A 16,728-nucleotide genomic window follows, 5' to 3' on the forward strand; every position below is an offset into this window, starting at 1 on the left:
AAAAAAAATAAGCCAGCTGGCTGCAAACCCTTAAAGCCGGTTGGCTTATTTTAAAAAGAAGCCAACCCTTAAAATACTTCTCAAAATCATCCAAGAGAGAATAAGGCGTACATAAGTACGAAAGTATGATAAGCGATTCACAATTTGGATATATGTATATGTATATACATATACATATATATGTATCGATATATATATATTTTTTTAATGTACATAGTATGTAGATACATATGACAAAAGAGAATTTTGTCAAAAAAAAGAGTACATGTTCTGTTGAAAAGAAAAACCCTTTAAATCTTTAAAAAAACTTTAAATCAAAAAATACATATACATATGTAGAAAAGCTATGCCCCTTGAAACTTTGTATAAATTCATTTCGTCGAGACTTTGTCGCGTATCGAACCAGTGATCTCAAAATAGCCTCATATAGGTCTAAACTGAGCTTAACGGTCACTAAACACCACGCTAAATCCAATTAATTATGCAATTCGCCTTTTTTTTTAAACATTAATTGAAAAATCGTTCTCGCCATATAAAAATACGTAATTATAATAATTTTATTTAGCGAGGTTTTGAACCATTTTTTTTCATATAAAACAATTAAATATATATTTTCAATTGAAATTATTGAAATTAATTTATATTTTAACGATATTTGAATTTTAACGATGTTTGATTTCAGCATGGGAAGTGGGGGGCATACCAATTCGTAATTCGTAATTTCTAATTCGTGTATCAATTCCTTTCCGAAACCACACTCGGGGCGACAGCCCCAGGGCGGCGGCGGCTGGAGTGTTTCCATTCCGGATCCCGATTACTGTTTCAATTCCGGATCCCGATTTCTTTTTCAGTTCTAGATCCTGATTCCTTTTTCATTTCCGGTTTTGGATTCCTTTCAGTTCCGGATACCGATCCCTTTTACAGTTCAGATTTCCGATTTCTGTTTTAGTTCCGATTCCGATTATTAAAAACTTTATTTTAAATTATGTATCAATTTGTTTCCGAAACCACCCGTTGCTATTTCAACGGGCATAAAACTAGTATATATATATAAATAACAACATGCCGTAGATAACATTCACCGGGACTTCATCAACAACATGCCGTAGATAGTATTCATCGGGACTTCCTAATGAGCGTACGTGCCCTCTCGTTTATAATCAATCAATCCAGTGTTTCTTAACTATTAATTACAAATTCTATTTTATTTATCGAATATTGGCTTTATCACAATATCACAATGTTTAAGTGTGCGCGTTGTAATTCTGAAGGCTTAGACGGTGTTCTATGTGGTGGCTGTAAATTGAAATTTGATTTCCCTTGTTCTGGTATTACCAAAGCGGGCTATAATAGACTCGGCTATAATAGGATCGTCAGCTCCAGTGGAAGTGTGCTTCATGCAAGATGGGCCTTATTCCAACCCCTCCTGGAAGCGTCCCAGCGTCGAGCTCCCCAACCCCAGTATCGATGGAGCTTCTGTTGCTTCTATATATGGGTGTATTATAAATTATTTTTAGGGATTTATTTTGTATTACTTGGAGCTTGGAAAGGTTAGTATTCGAGGCGTTATTCCATACAGGTGAAGCATAGGTTAATAATGGTAATATGAGCGCGCGATATAATTTTATTTTATTTAGCGTTGATAAAGAACTATGGCGATTAAATATTGGATATATTGAGGATATACCCCGCATCGCTTTGCATTTCGCTGCCTCAATGTGAGGTGCCCATCTCATTCTTTTATCGAACGTTACTCCTAAATATTTTATTACTGACTGCCATTTCAGACTTTCTCCAGAGGGGATTTTCAGATCTGAACTTGGCTTATGCTTTCTAACACTAAAGAATATGGCGTCTGTTTTGGTTTGATTAATTTTAATTTTCCACTTGGTGAAATGTTCAGTAATTGTTTTAATTGCAAATTCAAGATTTTTAAGAATAGTGTCTGGTTTTTTGCTACTTGTGAAGCAAGCGGTATCATCTGCATATAGGGCTATGTGACAGTTTTTTGGAATAGGTATGTGATTTATATATATGGAGAACAAGAGTGGGCCAAGCAAGCTCCCCTTTTCTCAAATTGACTGCGAATAAAAATGACGGATTTCATATATAATGAACTAGATAAAAAAAATATTATTGAAGAAAAAATATATAACAGCTACAAAGAATACTGTATCCAACAAAACGACATCAACTGCAGTCCTTTAATTCTTCATATGAACATAAGAAGCATAGAACGGAACATAGATTAATTTTTAACAACTATTAATAACTAGTGTTGGGCCCGTTGATTTCAACGGGTGGTTTCGAAAAGGAATTGAAACTCGAATAAAAATAAAGTTAAAGATATTGAATCGACTGGTTTCTGAAAGAAATTGATGCACGAATGACAAATTGCGAAGTGATTACGAATTACGAATTACGTTTTGTGCATCGCCGACCCCCCGACGCCTTTGCCCCCAGCGCCCTCGATGCCTCCGTCGCTCCGGGGCCTTCGGGGCGACGCCAATCTCTACACCAATCTCTCATATTATAAACAATAGCTTTAAAACGGGAATTTTCCCGAACACATATAAAAAAACCATAATTATTCCAATATTTAAATCTGGTAACCCAGAGGATATTTCTAATTATAGACCTATTTCACTCTTATCAAATATATCGAAATTTTTTGAAAAAATTGCTAAAACTTAAACTCTGTTTATAAAAAATAACTCGATCATAAATGAAAATCAATTCGGATTCACAGAGGGAAAAAGTACCCAAGATGCCATTGCAAAAATTTCATGTATTATCCAGAGTACCTTAGACAAATCAAATAAATGTATAGGAATTTTCATTGACTTAAAAAAAGCATTTGACAGCATTCCCCATAAAAAACTTTTATTAAAATTAAAAGAAAATGGCATTGACCTCATAGCCCTTAAATGTATAGAAAGCTATTTAACAGACAGACCTCAAATTGTAAAATTAAATCAAACATATAGTACCCCACTTACAAGTATATTTGGCATTCCTCAAGGCACGGTCCTCGGACCATTACTTTTTCTGATATATGTAAATGACATTTTCCAACAGAAAATAAAGGGTGATTTAATCTCGTATGCAGATGATACTGTATTATTAGTAAAAGGCCAAACTTGGGAAATAGTTAACAAACTTGCAAATGAATATATTAATACTTTAAAATCATGGTTTGATAATAACCTACTCACACTTAATGCAAAAAAAAACAACATATATATTATTCTCATTACAAAAAATACCTATAGAAAAAGTTAATATTATAATCCATGATGAAAAATGTGACTATGTAAACTGTAAACTACATGATCCTGTTTGTACTGTAATCAACTCCAAGCCATATTACAGAGCTAGTAAAGAGAATAAGGAAATGTATATATATATATATATATATATATATATATATATATATATATATATATATATATATATATATATATTTGTTAGGTTAAGAAATATTTTAAATGTGAAAATAATAAAAAATGTGTATTATGCCCTTGTCCACTCTCTGCTTATCTATGGAATTATAGGTTGAGGAGGATCTTACAAAAGCAATCTAAATTCAGTAAAAGTTTCGCAAAAAATTATTATAAAAGTAATACTTAAAAAAACTCTACTTTCTCGACAAAATCGCTTTTTAAACTATTTCCAGTACCAAATATCGATGACATATTTAAGCAAGCTTCCATTATAAAAATGTGTAAAGAAAAAAATAACAAAGAATATCAAGAATTTTATAAACTAATGAGAAATGGAAACCAATTTATCACACCAAATTTTAAAACAACACAAATGCAAAACCATTATATTTTCCAAGCCATAAATAACTATAATAATCTCCCTTCTGAATTGCGCTGTATTGCTAACCAAACAGAACAAGTAAAAAAAATTAAACACTTTTTCAAAAAAAACTTACACTGAAAAATTTTAATGTAATTTTTATATAAAAAATATTATAATAGATTTTAAGAATTTATAATAGAATCGTAGCTCCCTTATCAGGCACAAGAGCTACTCTTATCTGATAAGGAATACATGTCCAACTTTGAAATAAACATTATATCCTGTGAATATATGTATATGAATAAATAATAAAAAAAACATATTATATTTTGAAAGATTGATTGTATTCTAAAATTCTAACGCTGTCCTTTTTTCGTTTTTAGCTCACAGGAGAATGAGATCGGTGACTAATTATTTCCTAGTAAATTTGAGTCTTGCTGATCTTCTGATGGCAGTCCTCAATTGCCTCTTCAATTTCATCTACATGCTACACAGGTAATTATAATTAAACAATTTCAATAATTTTCTTATGAATTTCTACACGGATGGACTTATACTATTTCAAATCCACTTCAATGTTCACTCAGCACGAAGTTCACGAAGCAAAAGTTTGCGGCTACTCCACCCATCGATCAACTCTACTTAGACCCTACAATTAATAACATCTTATAGTGTCTAAATAGATGTTTTTAATCTATATATATATATATATATATATATATATATATATATATATATATATATATATATATATATATTATATATATATATTTATATATATATATATATATATATATATATATATATATATATATATATATATATATATATATATATATATTATATATATATATATATATATATATATATATATATATATATATATATATATATATATATATATATATATATATATATATATATATATATATATATATATATATATATATATATATATATATATATATGGTCCGAGTCCGACTGTCACCGTGTCCGCGCGCGTTTCTCTCGCTCTCACTTTGCATTTCGAAATACTCGGACTCCCCACCCATCTATCACTACAAAACTAACCGTCTACTCACTTATTTAACTAATTGCATCCTAGTATAATTTAAGTGTAAAAATAAACAGATGATCGGCCGTTAACAGCGTTTTTTAATATCAGTGATTGCGTAAAATTTTGTGTTAATTTTGTGTCAGTTACAAAAGCGTATACGAACGAGATACATCTCCCTACCTGAATACAAAAAAAAAATAAGGGTCCCTGCTCGTCAGCCAAAATTCGGTCCCACAGAAGCAATAAATCTTCCACATAATTGCTTTCAGACAAAAATTTTTAACGAACTTTACTTAATAGAATAATAGCAAACAGAAACGGTGTTTCCCAAGTGTCTAATAGTTCTTTTTCATATTTAATTTATATTAAAGTAATTCGTGTAATTTTATATTCTTTACTAAATTTATTATTAAAATATTAAATTGCAAACCGCACTCACACATATATAAATCCGTTGTCTCCAAAGAGGCGTCTCACGATAAAGATCTGTAAAGAAAGTAGTATAACAATTGCTAATCTATTATTATCGTAACTAACTACTTTCACTTACAAAGTAACCCTGTTAAATGGCATGTAATAACTCATAAGTGATCCAAGTGATACCTAGGATGACTATCAGACAAAGCTGACCACAGAGAAGAGTCTATGGCGGTAAGAACTCACTCCTTGAATGGAAATCTCTCTCAAGTACCGCCTTTTTCTCAACACATCTTGGATAAATGCGAGAAAAATAATATCCAAACCTCCAACAAGGTAAGAGTGACGATGGATGATAGCTTAGCTAATAGAAACCTGTATTGAGCCACGTACAATGTAAGAACGTTATCGAGTGAAGGAAGTGTGCTTGCATTAGAGAATGAATTAGAAAGTATCAAATGGGATTTAGTAGGACTTAGCGAAGTAAGACGAAAACAGGAAAACCAAATAATCCTAAAAAGTGGTAACTGTCTCTACTGGAGAGGGCTACCAAATGGTAGAATAGGAGGAGTAGGGTTTCTTATCAATAAGAGAATAGAAAGAAATATTATAGAAATAAGCGACATATCGGAACGTATATGCTATGTAGTATTAAGAATCTCGAGCAGGTACACTTGTCAAATCTTCCAAGTGTACGCCCCCACATCTAGCCACCCAGACGAGGAAATAGAAGACTTCTACGAAAAACTACAGGGCGCATACGATAATAGCCGCCACCACTTTAAAATAATCATGGGCGACTTTAACGCAAAAATAGGACAAAAGGCAAACACAGAAAGAGCAGTAGGAAATTTTGGTACCGGCCAAAGAAACGAAAGAGGCGATCGCTTCATAGAATTCGCAGAACACAACAGGCTCTTTATCACTAATTCATTTTTCAGGAAAAACGCAAACAATAAGTGGACTTGGGAGAGTCCTAAAGGAGACAGGAACGAAATAGATTTCATCCTAACAAATACCCTGCACTCCGTTAAAGACGTTAGTGTTTTAAGTAAAGTAGATATAGGTAGCGATCACAGATTAGTCCGGGCCAAGATGGCCATTAATATAAATTGCGAACGTAGGAAACTAATAAAAGGATGCAGTAGCTCTCCAGACTTCGCTCAACTAAGGTCTAGGAAAAAGGAATTCGAACTCGAACTTGGAAATAGATACGAGAAATTAAACCCAGAAGCAGACATCGAGGAATTGAACACTGTAATTAGTTCGGTTCTAACCTCAACAGGTAAGAAATTAGGTGGATTCAGGAAACAGATTAAATTAAGCAAAATTTCAGCGGAAACAAAAAACCTAATTAAGCATAAAAGGAGTTTAGATAGGGATAATAATAAGCAAGAATACAATCTAGTAAATAAGGAAATTAAAAAGAGAATAGTCAGGGATGTCAGGGATTTTAACAGCAAGTTAATAGAAAGTACCATTAAGAATAACCGTAGCCTGAAAAAGTGCAAACAGGATCTTTTCTTAGGCAAAAACCAATTGATCGCAATCAGATCAGAGAGCGGAGTAATAATTAGGAATAGAGAAGAAATCATAGACAGAGTTTACACGTTCTATGCAAAACTATACGAGAACGACAACGACCAATCCCCCGCTCTGGAATCGACAAACGGCCAAAGGGTTCCTGCAGTATTGCCTAGCGAAGTAGAGGCCGCGCTAAAAACTGCAAAGAACGGTAAAACCCCAGGGGAAGATAATATTCCCATTGACTTACTAAAATGTGGCGGCTCCCCCCTAAACAATATCTTAGCTAGGCTTTTCAGCAAATGCATCCAGAACCAAGCTATACCAGAAGGATGGAATAACGCAACTATCATCTTAATACACAAAAAAGGTGATAAAAGCGATATCAAGAACTACCGACCCATTAGTTTACTTTCAGCGGTCTACAAGCTCTTCACGAAGGTTATTACAGAAAGGCTGAAGAATATCCTCGACGAGAACCAACCTATAGAACAGGCAGGATTTAGGGCAAATTTCAGTACAATGGACCACCTCCAAGTAGTTGGCGAACTAATCGAACGCGCCAACGAATATCAACAGCCATTGTGCCTAGGTTTCGTCGATTATGAGAAAGCCTTCGATACAGTGAGCCACAATGCAGTACTTAACGCTCTACAAACACAGGGAGTACCGGAACCCTATGTGGGGCTGTTAGCTGCAATATATAAGAATGCCACAGCTTCGGTTAAATTTTTTTCAGGTACAGATAGATTTAGCATAAGAAAAGGAGTAAGACAAGGAGATACAATCTCGCCCAAGTTATTCAATGCGGTGCTTGAGGGAGTTTTCAGGAACTTGGAATGGGACAAAGCCGGAGTAAGCATCAACGGTCGCTTCTTGAGTCACCTTCGGTTCGCAGACGATATAGTTTTAATAGCTCGTGATTCAGCTGACCTACTTAACAGACTAACACAGCTGGACAGGGAAAGTAGAAAAGTAGGATTAAAAATTAACGTAGATAAGACCAAACTAATGTTCAATAGGTATTGCATGCCTGATAGCATCCCATTAGATGATAAACCAGTAGAAGTAGTAAATAATTATTTATATTTAGGTCAAATAATTGACATGTCTGGTAATAAAGATGAAGAGATAAAGAGACGTGTGAAATTAGGATGGAGTGCATTTGGACGGATGAATGCTGTTTTTAAATCAAAAATGCCACTCTGCCTGAAGAAAAAGATCTTTGATCAATGCGTTTTTCCAGTGATGACGTATGGATGTGAAACTTGGACACTGAACACCAAGATGCTACATAAAATCCAATGCACTCAAAGAAGTATGGAGCGCTGTATGCTTGGCATAACGAGAAAAGACAGAAAGCGGAACACGTGGGTGAGAAGTATGACAAGAGTAGTGGACATAGTGGATAGAGTGAAGAGATTGAAATGGCAATGGGCGGGTCACGTACATAGCTAGGAGGATGGACGAAAGGTGGACAAAAGAATTGCTTGAATGGTACCCGAGAGAATGCAAAAGGGTAAAAAGAAGACCGCAAGGAAGATGGGTGAACGAAATTAGGAAAATGTGCGGGGTGAGATGGATGAGTGTTGCGCAAAACAGAGACGGGTGGAAGCGTGTTGGAGAGGCCTTCATCCAGCAGTGGATGGCGAGTGGCTGTAAATGATGATGATGATATATATATATATATATATATATATATATATATATATATATATATATATATATATATATATATATATATATATGTATATATATATGTATATATATATATGTATATATATATGTATTTATATATATGTATATATATATATATATACAGCAGCAGTCACATAAAACGGAACGCTTAAGCGAAACATGTTTTTGCGTGAAATTTCGGTAATCTTATATAAAACCAAAACCGAAAGTCATTTCAATGATAGGTTGTACCATAGTGCATTCGTGTAATACCAAACGTGAAAAAAAAAAGGTGACAAAAATGAGTTGGGGAGAAATTTAATGGAGGGCAGATTTTACGACCGTGCGTTGACTTCACGGTTAAATGAAATTTGAAATGAAAATAACACTATACATATACATTTTTAATTTTATTACAGTCACATATTATTATTTACAACTTATAAAAAAGAAATTAATATTTTGTAGCGGCTCCTTTCGATTTTATAACTTCTTTTATTCGGTTTGGCATGGAATCTACTAAAGTTTTTAAATTTTCGATTGGGAAGTCTTCGTACCATATATTTTCTATTATTTCTTTCAACGATTTAAGAGTAGTAACATTGTTCTTCCTTATTCTGTACTTGATACCCATCCATAAATTTTCGATTGGATTTAAATCGGGATTATTGCCAGGCCATGGTAGTGTCTTTACACCCATTTCTTGTAAATAGTCCCGAACCTAAAAAAAAGTAAAAAAAAAAATTCAGTTTTTTGATTGAAATTTTATAATTTATATTCAATGCTATCAAATAAAATGAATACTCACCAATTTAGCTCGATGACAAGGGGCAGAGTCATCTTGAAAAATTATATCATCGGAATATGAAAGGTGGTTTTCCATCGATGGGACAAAGCTTTCTTCTAAAATTTTTTTATATTTTTTTCCATCGATGGCACCTTGTAGAAACTCCAATTGTCCAATGTTATGGTACGAAAAGCATCCCCAGACCATTTGACTTGGAGGATGCGTAACAGTTTTAAGGGTACAATTTTCATTATACCTTTCGCCAACTTTCCTTCGGACATACGGAAAACCATCAGGACTATAGAGGTTAAACTTTGATTCGTCGGAAAGTATCACTCGTTGCCAATCTGATGGACTCCAATTTTCATGTGCTTTCGCCCATTCCAATCGATTGTTTTTCATTCTCTTGGTTAGTAGTGGTTTTTTTGCAGCTTTCCGACCGTGCAGTCCAGCTTCTCTGAGTCGCCTTCTTACTGTTGAGTCGCTGATTTCCATGGAAAATTGTGAAGATACATCTGTTCTTATTTCTACAGCAGTTTTGAATCGCTGCTGTAAAGATAATCTGGTTATTACACGGTCTTGCCTCTCCGATGTGCATCTTTTCAGTCCGGTCCCCTTCTTACAATCAAAACTTCCAGATTCTCTTTTTTTTTTCCAGTATTCTCGAAACAGTTGATATAGAACATCTCATTTTCTTGGAAATTGACCGAAAGGAAAATCCTGAACTCGCCAATGTCGCGATTTTTACACTCTTCTGCAATGATAACTGAGCTCGTTTTTTCATGTTGACGTGTTAAAATTCGAATTTGATGCTTTCTCCTCGAAAACCCACACTAAACTGAACTCAAATCTTAGAAAACAATCATATTCAGAATATTTGGTCGTTAAAAACCCTACACATAAAGGGATAATCCTTTAATAGCCTCGAAGTCATAAAATTCACAAGCGTTCCGTTTTATGTGACTGCTGGTGTATATATATATATATATATACATATATATATATATATATATATATATATATATATATATATATATATATATATATATATATATATATATATATATATATATATATATATATTTATATATATATATATATATATATTTATATATATGTATGTATATAGGTGCGTTATACAGTTTTGCTCCAACGAGCTGTGTATGTACAAATAAATGTGTTCTAGGAACATAATTATTTCCATTTCAGGTAACCCTAATTTTCATCCCAAATTATTTCTCTCGAAATAAGTACAACGTGAAAACAATTGCGGTTTAACTATCTTAATATAATATTTGCACGTGGACAATTGTTTTAATTAAATTTAACCAAACTTTGTATGCACAAGTGAATGAGCATATTTACAGAAAGCACTACATACATATGCTCATTCAATTATGAAGGTACATACGTATATGTACATACATATATATGTATAAACACACATACATATGTATATGTATACACTTTGACTGTTTCTGGTGAATGTTTTAATTCTTTTTAATATCGAAAATGATCGTTCAGCTGATCCGCTTGTGGAAGTTATAGTGCAAATTAAACGTATTAAAAAAAATGCTTCTGCCAAAACATCGATAAATCCAAAAAATCTTTCCTGAATTACATTATTTTCATCCAAGTGTCTGAAAATAGTAGATAACTGAGCTTTGCGGCTGTTATCTGTAGATTCGTCCACAATTATATGTAGAAACAAATTTTGATGCACGTATTTCAGATTTAATTTCATCTAATAAGACTTTTGAGATTGTAGATATTAGGTCATTTTGAATATGATTTGATAGCCCACTAAATACTGTAGAGTTGTCCAAATGGGCTTTCAATTTTATGTCTGATTCAATAAATAGAAAAAGCAACTCAAAATAATTTCCCTTATTCTCTGATTGATGATGCTCAAAATGTCCTCGTAAAGGTTCTTCTTGTTTTGTCAAAAAACACATAGAACTTATTAATTTCGATAAAATTTATCATATCGGTTAGCAGCAACTTTGTTGTTAGGCATTTTAATATTTGCTTTAAATTGCGCGCTGAGAAAATCTTCTATTAAACTTTCCTTTCAAAATTTTTTGAATTGCATAGTAGAACATATATGAGATTGAGAGCATTCGTGCCTCTTACATGCTTTGTTCAAATTGTATTTATTCCAAATATTAACTTCAAAAATCCGTATTTATTCCAAATATTAACTTCTTGCGAAAATAAAATGCATGGCCAACAGAAGAATTTCGATAAGTGAGCGCATCCACAAATCTACAATAATATAATATACTAGTGTACGGCCCGTTGATTTCAACGGGTGGTTTCGAAAAGGAATTGAAACTCGAATAAAAATAAAGTTAAAGATATTGAATCGACTGGTTTCGGAAAGACAAAGGCACAAAAAAATGAAAATTATGAAAAAAATGAAAAACTGAAAATAATGAAAAAAATGAAAAAAATGGAAATAATGAAAAATATGAAAAATTTGAAAAAAAATGAAAAAAACTGAAATATATGAAAAAAAAGAAAAAAAAAATCGCTATTCCGTCTGTCCATCTGTCTGTCTGTCTGACTGTCTGAGATAACGCTCACCATACTTTAATAGTCGTTTCGATTCGGCATACATATGTACGTCACAGCCAAACCACTATCAAAACGTATATACGAATACAATAACAAAAGAAAAATCTTCTATATACAGTCGGAGACGTAGAAAATGCCGCACTCGACTATTTTTACATTCTTGGAATAAATGCAGAAATGGAAAGCGATCATTAACGGTACTTGCGCCAAAGTTGAGCCTATGTCATTTATGAGGTTCAGACTATCCTTAAACCATTTTTGTTGTTAGATTTCTAAAACTAATACTCCTTGTGAGGTATTGAAATGATCTTTTGTGAATAAAACTACTTTTGGATAATGTTATACGTATTATATTTTAATATTTCGTACTGCCGCCTCGATTTTGAATAATCGCCAATATGCGTTGATTTCGTACAATGAATTTAAACATTCCATCGTAATATCATTCTCCCAAGTCCGGTTATATTTTTAAGCAATTCTATGATATGCACGTCGTTTTGCCAATTTTCTCTTTAAAATATCCCTTATGTTTTCGATTGGATTCAGATCATGATTGTTTCCCGGCCATTCTAATGATTTGATGCCCAGTATATTAAATTTTGTGGTCTGTAAGTGATAAATGATATTATTAATCATTTAGGCAAAATAAATCGAAATTGTACTCCATGTTCGAGCGCGATGACATGGTGCAGAATCGTTTGATAAATCGGATTTTTGAATGTTGCGTTATTTTCTCGATCGTTGGAATTACAAGATTTAAAAGCACACTTTTGTGCTTTTCTGCATTCATTATTCCCTCAATAATGGTCAGGGATCTTAAGCCACATGCGGTCATACCCCCATTAAATGGGGTGAATGCACAACGACCGGAGAAATGCATTCTGCACGGAAATCTTTTGCCAACTTTCCGACGACCCATGCACATCCCATCCTGCCCAAAGAAATTGAACTTCGATTTTTCAGAAACTACAACCCTTTTCCAATCATCGACAGTCCAATGCCTATGGTTCTTAACCCAATTTATATGGGTTTTTCGCATTTTAGGTGTAAAAAATGGTTTCTTGGTAGGGTGGTGTGGCCGATGTCCATGCTCCGAAAGTCACTTCCTCAATGTTTTTTTCTGAAAATGTCACATGATCTGATGCTTGAAGCTCTGCTGGAATTTCTACCGCTGTTTTGAATGGATTTTCTTGCATTACATATGTGCTTGATACGACGATCTTCAAGAACACTGGTTTTTTCCCCCAGTTTCCTCCCCAGAGTAACAGTTTCTCGATATTTTTTCAAAAATCGACGAACGTGGCTCTCTACAAATCCCACTCAACGAGATATTTCACGTATAGAAAGATTTGTTTCGAATAACGTAATAATTTTTGATTTTAAAACAATCGACATCTGTTTCGAGTTATCCATTTTTTTCGAGATTTTTTGCGCGATCACGTCCAACAAAAAACTTTCGAACCTTAAACACTTGCATTGTATCAAATATTGAGTACTTGAAGTTCGCCATACCAAAAAAAAATAAAGTAAAAAATGTAAACAATCGAGATAGAATTCTGAAAAAAACCCAAATTGAACGTAGTATGCAGTTATGCGGCATTTGTATCCGACTGTATGTATGTATATTAAATTCTACCAATGATTCCTCTTGTCAGAAAATGTATGTTTGAACGTGTATGAACAAATGTTTAATTATCGAATTTTGTTTTGTGACCTTCTTATATTCCTCAAGTACATAGATAAAGTCATGGGTTGGTCACATTCGATTTTTTTTTCATATGTATTCGGAACGCATTTTGCTGAACTGAGTTCGTAATATTTAATTGTAATGAAATGTCATTTAACAATATTTTACATACATTCAGTTTGTAGTAGTCTAATAAATACAAATTTTAATTAATTATTTCAATAGGCATTTTAGGATAAATTTAGTGGAAACTCATTTTATTTTAAATGAACGAGGTCGAGCTTAAATTATGGCTGTACAATAGATAGATCCAATGATTATTTAAAAATAGAAAGGATAGTTTATATGTATGTATGTCATTAGTAATGACTCATTACACTTGTAGCATACCTTTACATTCGTAGATTTTATTTATTTATTTATTACAATCAATGTACACTCGTCATTACAGATCGCTCCAATGCGACAAGTATACGATAACGGTCAGAATACAATAATACATAGAATACAATCAGAATACATAGAATATAATAATTAATCAAGTACAGAAATAATAATTATAGAGACATCTATGGATTATTTTTAGATTTTGTGCACGATTATTATTACAATTTTTTGGACACATAATAAACACGAAATTATAGAGACGTCTATAGATTTCAGATTACTGTGCATAATTTCTACAAATTATACACACAGATTTGTGACAACAGGAAATGATCTATTTCCAATTTTCAGGAACCGTTTCAACAATGATAAGATAAAATTGGCAAACTCTGATAGAGAAACAATCGATTTGGAGTCACAAAAACCCCAAATCTAACCAGCAGTTTGACGACTCGAACCATCGTTCTCAGTGGTGCTAAATATATACGCTGCTAGTTTGTTCTGTTTTAATCTCCTTATGATCCTTATCATCGTTTAATAAATTTTGTGCTGAGAATATCGCTATATATAAGAGTAAAATCAAATTTCATAGAAAAGCGCAAATACGGCTTTTTTTTGTCGCTCAGTGTACATATATTTAAATTAAATCGATAGTTTGTGGGTTTTATTCAGAACATGGAAAGTCGTTCACGGAGTTATACTATTTTCAATCAAAGTACAATTCTGTTTTTGATAGTCTAAAAAAAGTCTGTAGACAGGCCCGACCCGAGGGTATATGGTGCCCTAGGCAGGTTGGTTTTCAACGCACATTAAAAAAAGATTTCAAATAAAAGTTTTTGTCTTTTCATAATGCAAAATTTGTAATATATTCTTCCATATATTTTAAAAGTTCAAAAATTAAAAAATATATACACACATATGTATATACATATTTCGTTTAAAGTCACGTTTCATCAGTATTGTATAACCATCTATACCAACGATTTATTTTTGATATGTTTGATTCCTGAGTCGTTGATATTGAGCACTCGACTAAATTAAATTTTAGTCAGTATTTTTACTTGAGTAGAAAAGTTAAGTTGAATATAAAATGTTTTATAAGCTCAAAGAAAGCCAAATTTATTTTTCAAATTTATAATCAATACAAAAACAATTCAGGAGCCCCTAGGCACGTACCTAGTCCGCTGCATATTTGTGCCCTGCTTGGATGGTTATTTTAAAAAAAAATTTTAACTTCAAAGCATGAAACTGAAATGAATTTTTTACTATAGAACGATAAATACATGTATATTATAGAAAGTTAATATTGGAAACATTAGTAAATTTATTATATGGTGATTAATACAAATATTATATATACACACATAAATACATTCATAAATAGTATGACAATATCTTCAGCATGAGTAAAGTTTATTATTTTTTGCTGGTACGAATTCTACCTTTTTATTAAATGATAATTCCTGCTTAAACCCAATTTCGTTTACATATGTATATGTATATGTATATATATATATATATATATATATATATATATATATATATATATATATACATATATACATATTGTACATATGAACATATATAATATATATGTATATACTGATATACATGCACGTATGTTCATGGATATATGTATATATTATGTATACATGAACATACGTGATAAATGTGTGAATAATTCGCACACATGCAAATTTCGTAACAGCTACATACAAAGGTGTTCAAACTTTATCGAAGCGATTAAAATAACAAATTTCAAAGTTAACGCGCGAACTTTAATTTCGGGAATGTCATATCGAATTTTCCATTTCATTATTCGTTATAAACGATAGCTATATTTCTTCTTCATCTTCATTTTCTTATATAATAAGCAAATCTTCATTTTGTATACATAATATTAACATATAACATATTTATTTAAACGGTCTCCGTGACGAGCTGGAATGTGAAATTACCGAAAACGCATTATATCGGAAGGCAAAGATCGAAAATCGAAAGATCTTAAGCCGAAAGATAAAAAAGGGTGCATGGTAAACGGTACATACTCACGTACATACTGATTTAATTTGCGCGATCAGGATACAACAGGAACAAGAGAAACAGGTTTTTCCTCCCGTATTAACGAGCGCGTGCAGAATACGGGAGGAAAATCCTGTTCCTCTTGTTCCTGTTGTATCCTGCTCGCGCAAATTAAGTGAGTATGTACCGTTTACTATGCAACCATTTTTTTATCTTTCGACTTAAGATCTTTCGATTTTCGATTTTTGCATTCCGATATTTCCGTTTTCGGTAATTTCACATTCCGGCCCGTGAGGTAAACCCGTATTTAAAATATGAACAAATAAAAACTTTACGTACATACATATTGTCTTGTCCTTCCAGTAGTATGTACCGCAGGTCTCGACCTATGACCCGCGGGTCACGAAGTGACCCATTTTAATTCTGCAAATATTTGCAAAATTTAATTTTTTGGCCATATATACAAGTGTCGGGTTGTATATTACGACTAAACCGCATATATAGGTGTTAGTACCAAAAATAATTGCATCTTATTGTTTCACATGATCTTATTTAACATGAATAAACAAAAGCCGAAAAAGATATCATTTCAAGATTTGTGGACTGACGAATACAGATGTATCGATAACGGTGACAAATTGGTGTGCAATTTGTGCACTGATAAAATTTGTAATTTTATCAGTGCACAAATTGTAAGACATTGTAAGACATTTTTTCTCGAAACATAAAGATAATACATAAATTTGAATACATTTCTAAACGTGTATCAAGTTTTGGAAAACAAAC

The 16,728-nt window shown here is 32.5% G+C and overlaps 1 protein-coding gene across 1 annotated transcript in view; it reads left to right on the plus strand.

Annotated features, from left to right (window-relative positions):
• Nucleotides 1-16,728, plus strand: part of TkR86C (Tachykinin-like receptor at 86C) — an 86,182-nt gene that overhangs the window by 3,911 nt on the left and 65,543 nt on the right. The window contains exon 2 of the mRNA XM_077431488.1: nt 4,191-4,302. Coding sequence (XP_077287614.1) covers nt 4,191-4,302 — 112 coding nt within the window. The remainder of the gene's footprint in view (nt 1-4,190; nt 4,303-16,728) is intronic.

Source organism: Arctopsyche grandis, chromosome 1 (assembly GCF_051622035.1).
Source record: "Arctopsyche grandis isolate Sample6627 chromosome 1, ASM5162203v2, whole genome shotgun sequence".
Lineage (NCBI taxonomy): Eukaryota > Metazoa > Arthropoda > Insecta > Trichoptera > Hydropsychidae > Arctopsyche > Arctopsyche grandis.